This window comes from Trichosurus vulpecula, chromosome 4 (genome assembly GCF_011100635.1).
Source record: "Trichosurus vulpecula isolate mTriVul1 chromosome 4, mTriVul1.pri, whole genome shotgun sequence".
Taxonomy (NCBI): Eukaryota; Metazoa; Chordata; class Mammalia; order Diprotodontia; family Phalangeridae; genus Trichosurus; species Trichosurus vulpecula.
Window position 1 is genome coordinate 57,825,078 of NC_050576.1, and position 5,890 is coordinate 57,830,967.

General features: G+C 36.4%; 1 protein-coding gene across 1 annotated transcript; it reads left to right on the forward strand.

Annotated features, from left to right (window-relative positions):
- Positions 1–2,039: 2,039 nt before the first annotated feature.
- LOC118849146 (protein DEK) lies at positions 2,040–5,168 on the forward strand. Its single transcript, XM_036758226.1, has one exon. The coding sequence runs from the start codon at positions 2,211–2,213 to the stop codon at positions 3,321–3,323; it is 1,113 nt and encodes a 370-aa protein (XP_036614121.1). The 5' UTR covers positions 2,040–2,210; the 3' UTR covers positions 3,324–5,168.
- The last annotated feature ends 722 nt before the right edge of the window (positions 5,169–5,890 follow it).

Genomic DNA, 5,890 nt, shown 5'->3' on the forward strand with positions numbered 1-5,890 from the left:
AATCAATGGACACATCCTTATCAAGCATTGACTATGTGCAAAGGCAGTATCTTAGAATATTTGATTTTCTAGGGTGGTAGCGATGGCTAATTTGTCCTGCTTTGCCTTGGATGACTAGGACCAATGGATAATGTGTAGGGAGGTAGATTATGGTTTAATATTAGGGAAAATACCTTGGCAATTGGAACTATCCAAGGGTGGGGCAGGCCACACTGGGGGCATAGAGTCAGAGGTGGAGGATTCATCATCACTACAGGGGGTTAAGCAAGGACTGTATGTTGTAAAGGGAAGGTTCATGGGACCACAGATTTAGAGCTGTTGGGAGTGGGGAGGTCCTGAGAGATCTAGTCCCACTTATCCACAACTGCTGCCAGCCCAACCATGTCACTCCTAGGATCACTAAGTTCCAGGGGCTCCTTGTTTCTTTGAGACCACCAAAGCTTTTCACACCCCACCACTAACCTATGTTAACAGCCTTTATTATACATTATTTCCTGTTGTATACTCTAAGACAGAGATGTCAAACACATATTTTGAAGGCCATCGGGTAGCAACATTCCTCACTTCCAGCAGGACCCCCATTTCCATTTGTGGCTAAAACCACTGGTTTAAGACTCGGGCATGTTGGCCTTCATGCAGTACTTCGCTACTCATAATACTCCATCTTTAATCTCCATGCCTAGAACGGACTCTCGCTTCTCTCTTTTTTTCCTTTTAGAATTATTAGTTTCCTTAAAGACTCATTCAAATCAAGCACTACCTTTTCCAGGCCTTTTTTGATGTCCTAGGTACTAGTACTTCCTTCCAAAAATGACCTTGTATTTATTTTGTATGTACTTATCTATGCAAATGTTATCTCCCTTGATAGAATAGAAGCTCTTTGAGAGCAGGGACTATTCATTTTTTGTGTTTGTATTCCTATCATCAGTAAAGTGACTGACAGAAAGCTGTATTTGGAGTCAGCAAGATCTTGTTCAAAATCTTGCCTGGGACACTTACTAACTATATGACCCTGGGCAAGCCACTTAACCTTTTTCAGTCAATTTCTTCATCTCTAAAATGGAGACAATACTAGTACCTTCCTCCAAAGGCTGCTGTGAGGATCAAATGAGAAATATATATATATATATATATATATATATATATATATATATATATATATATATATATATATATATATACACATACACATTATATGTATATGTATATATATGTATGTATGTATGTATATATAGCCCTTGGAAAGCTTGAGTGCTATAGGAATGCTCACCCGTTTGTTGTTAATTGACATCATTCAATTCTCCTTTGGTCTACAAATGAGGAAACTAAGGCCCAAAGAAGGTAAGTGACTTGGCCAAAGTCCCAGATAACTGTAATCCAAACTCAAATTGTCTCATTCCAGATCTAATGTTCTGTCTAAGGCACCACCATGGTTATAGTAGGGAATTCATGATTTAGGCAGGAATTAGTCGATTAACAAGCATTTATTAAGCAGATGCCAGACCCTGTGCTAGGCACTGGGCATTTGAAGGCAAAAAATGAAACAGTTACATTCTGCTTGGAGGAAAACAATACACAATACACAGTAAGTGACTATAACACAAATTCAGAGGAATTTCAGGAAGGAGAGTGATAGGAAAGGTGGGTGGGAGCCAGATTTGAATGGTTTTAAATAAAGATGAGTTTCCATTTTATCTTAGAGGCAAGAGGGGGCCAATGGAGTTTTTGGAGCAGTGGAGGAACATGATCAGACTCAACCAGATCCATGTAGAGATAACTAATAAAAGAAAAATTTGTGGTAAATAAACACAATGGAATATTACTTCTGTGCTAAATGAAACGGGCAAACAGATAATACCAAAGAGACCTGGAAAGACTTGTTTGAACTGATGCAGAGTGAAGTAACTTATATTTTTATATCAATATTGTAAAAATTAGCAGTTTTGAAGACTGATGAGGAAGGAAATAAGCAGCTAGGAGTCGTACAACAGGACTGTTTAAAAAACAAAACAAGGCATTCCCGCTTGCTTCTCGAACCTCCATTTTGAAAATCTGGTGGCTTCTCGGGAGGGACGCTGTGCAGAAGCGTCACGCGCGAAAAAGGCAAAAAAGGGTCTTCCGCCGTTCCTCCACCCGCCAGCCTCGGGAACCTTCCTCTAGCCTCACGAGCCAGGCGGGCGCCAGGCATCTCGGACCTACCGGTTGTCAGCATGTCTTCATCCGCTCCGGCCCCAGAGGGGGAGGATCTGTCTTCCCAGGCCGCCCTGAAGAGAGACCCCGAGGTGCCTGACAAGAAGGAGAGCGAAGAGGAAGAGGAGGAGGAGGAGGAAGATGAAGAGGATGAGGAGGAAGAAAAAGAAAAGAGTCTCATCGTGGAAGGCAAGAGGGAGAAGAAGAAAGTAGAGAGGTTGACAATGCAAGTATCTTCCTTACAAAGGGAACCATTTACAATTGCCCAAGGAAAGGGACAGAAACTTTGTGAAATTGAAAGAATACACTTCTTTCTAAGTAAGAAGAAAACTGATGAACTTAGAAATCTTCATAAACTACTTTACAACAGGCCAGGCACAGTAGCTTCTCTGAAGAAGAATGTGGGTCAGTTCAGTGGCTTTCCCTTCGAAAAAGGAAGTGACCAGTATAAAAAAAAGGAAGAAATGTTGAAAAAATTTAGGAATGCTATGTTAAAGAGCATCTGTGAAGTTCTTGATTTGGAGAGATCAGGCATAAATAGTGAGTTGGTAACCAGAATCTTGAATTTCTTAATGCATCCAAAGCCTTCTGGCAAGCCATTGCCAAAATCAAAAAAAACACCAAGCAAAGGCAGTAAAAAGGAACGGAGCAGCTCTGGAATGTCAAGGAAGGCTAAACGTACTAAATGCCCTGAAATTTTATCAGATGAATCTAGTAGTGAAGAGCAGAAAAAGGAAAAAGACTCTTCAGAGGAAGAAGATAAAGAGCCACCTGAAAAGACATCTAAAAAAGAAAAACCCAAACAAAAAACTCCTTCTAAAAGCAAAAAATCTCTTAAAAGTGCCAATGTCAAGAAGGCAGATAGCAGTACCACTAAGAAAAATCAAAATAATTCCAAAAAAGAAAGTGAATCTGAAGATAGTTCAGATGATGAACCTTTAATTAAAAAGCTGAAGAAACCACCTACAGATGAAGAACTAAAAGAGACTGTAAAGAAACTTCTGGCCAATGCCAACTTGGAAGAAGTCACAATGAAACAGATTTGCAAAGAGGTGTATGAAAACTATCCTGCTTATGATTTGTCTGAAAGAAAAGATTTCATTAAAAAGACTGTTAAAGAGTTAATTTCATGAGACAGAGATAATTTATAAAGGCTGCTGATTTGGATTGTTCCCATGAATTCAAAGATCTGATAAACACCAGCAAAAAGAATGTATTTCCTTTTTTAAATCTTTGTTGGTTAAGCATTGTGTTAAGCAGAATTGACTGCTGACTTTGTGTCATAAGTGTTATGTAAAAATTTGTTTGAGTTCACCGTTTTAAATTGCATTTCTATGCAGTTTTATTAGTTAAGATTTTTGCATGGCCATGAATGTTCCCTGCTTTTTTTATAGTTGTATATTTTGTACATTTTGGATTTCTTTATATAAGGTAATGGACTCTTGGACTGTTGTAGCTTTTAGTGTGCTTAATATTAATAGCTTGCTAATGAAATGCTTTTAATAATCAAGTAGAACAAAAGTTGTTGTAACTATTGGCATCTTATATATGCAGAGTTTGGGTTATTGCAGTATTTGGTATAGAAAATATTTTGAATACACATTCTGACTAATAATCTAAACTTAGGGTAGTGTGTTCATTATATTCAGGATATACAGTATACATGCTATAAATATTTGGGTGACTAAATCTGAACTATCTCTTACATATGTACTGCAAATTATCAGCATGATAAAACAATTGGCATAGATGTTATTTTTGTACTTTTAAAAAACAGATTTGTTGTATATTAGGTTTTCATATTTCTTTGTGCAAATCAATTTTTAAATCTATGTATCTTTAGAATTATAACATGAAGTGTCAGTATTTTGCCAGAAGGCTATGATGAAGCAGTAGAAGTGGAAGTTATAAAGATAATGCTGAAGGAGTAGTTAGTTTACTCATTCTTTTCCACTTAGTCCTGTTTTGCTTAGGAAGTATAATCTATCTGTAGCAAGCTATACAATATGACTGCAAATGCATTTTATATATCAAGGATTAACTTTAGCACATATATAAATCAAAACTGCTTCAGAAACTTTGGAGAAAGGCTCAGATGAGTATAACCACCTCCAGCTCATAACAAACTTGAATTCAGTTCCATTTAACTCATTTTTGCCCACATAAAATATATTACTATTCACAGGAAACAGACTACTTTTGTAGTAATGATGTAGAAATAAAACAAATGCCAAATGAAGATGATGTAGTTACATAGAATTCATCAGCAGCAGCCCCCTGTGACTAAAAGTGTTGCTCAGAAAAGCCAATAGTACATTTATTTTCACATTAATGGATAGATATGTCACATCAGGGCTGTTGGAGTATAAAATTTTTGGCCAATCAAGATGTTAGTTGATCTCAATAGAAGGAATCATTTCTCCTGCATGTGATTCTTCATGAGACTAAAACAACACATTTTATTTTATATAGACCATATCTTAGATCATTTTGCCAGATGAACTTGTATCTAATTCTGAAACAATTTTGATTTGTTAAAGGGAAACATTTGGTCTTTGAAGCATTTGAATAAGAAGCATTTCATTGTCTTTGCATCTAGGGACAGTGTAAATTACTGAAATGTTGAGTTTGAATGGTGTTTTCCATGTGGCTTACTGGCATTTGTGTTTCCTTTTAATAGGAAGTTATGTTTGACTTTTTTCTTGGATGAAAGTTATCAGAATTTTAGGGTATGCTTATAATTCAGGTGGCTGGAATAAGCTACTTTAATCTTAAAGCAGATCCCAAAACTGACTTCCAGTTTTAAAATAAAAGTTCACTTTTTTCCCCTGTGCAACTTGTCAGTGAAAAAAATTAAAATTGTGAGTACGGAATGTTATATTTGGTTTTTTGCATTTGGTTCTCATACCCTGTTTCTTGTTGTCTTTTGGGAAACTAATTGTAGGGATTATACTGAATAAAATTTATTCCTTTGTGTTTTTAGTAAATAAAAAAAAAAACAAAACCAACACACAACTTTGAAAACCGTTAGAATTATGTTCAGTACGATGACTATTCAAGATTCCAGAGCATGGAGGATGAAACATGCCATCTGTTACAAGAGGTGATTGATTTAGGAAGTAGAACAAGATAGATATTCTTAACATAGCCAATAAAGAATTTGTTTTGTTTGACCAGGCATATTTGTTAAAGACATTTTTTTCCTTCCCCACCCCCCAATGGGGTATGAGGTGAGAAGGAGAGAACTCTAAGCATGTTATTATTAAGATGTCCCCAGTAGTCAATATGAGTCAAATGAAGTTTAGAAGCAAAAGTGGCCCAAAGTTATAAAAGAATCATAGAATCTTAGGCTTGCTTAGTCCTACCCAGTGTAGGTAAAGAGCTAGTCTTATTTACAAAAAAGGCTAAAAAAAAAACAAGAAAAAGGGGAGTATTATTTCTTTCATTTTTGCCATCCCACAACAAAAAGGTAAGTCCCTCATTTGGACATTTGCCATCACTAAAATAAAATAGAAACTGCAAGGAACACACTGTAGAGACTAGGTTCATTCCTCTTAGGCATAAGGTAACTGTCAGAAGGTGGTGTCATGGTTTGGAAAATGTGGGCTAAGTGATTAAACTTATCTTCAAGTGTGGATAACTTAAGTAAAATGAAATTCATATTCTAATTCTTCTAGAATTTCAGTTTTGGAAGGAAGGG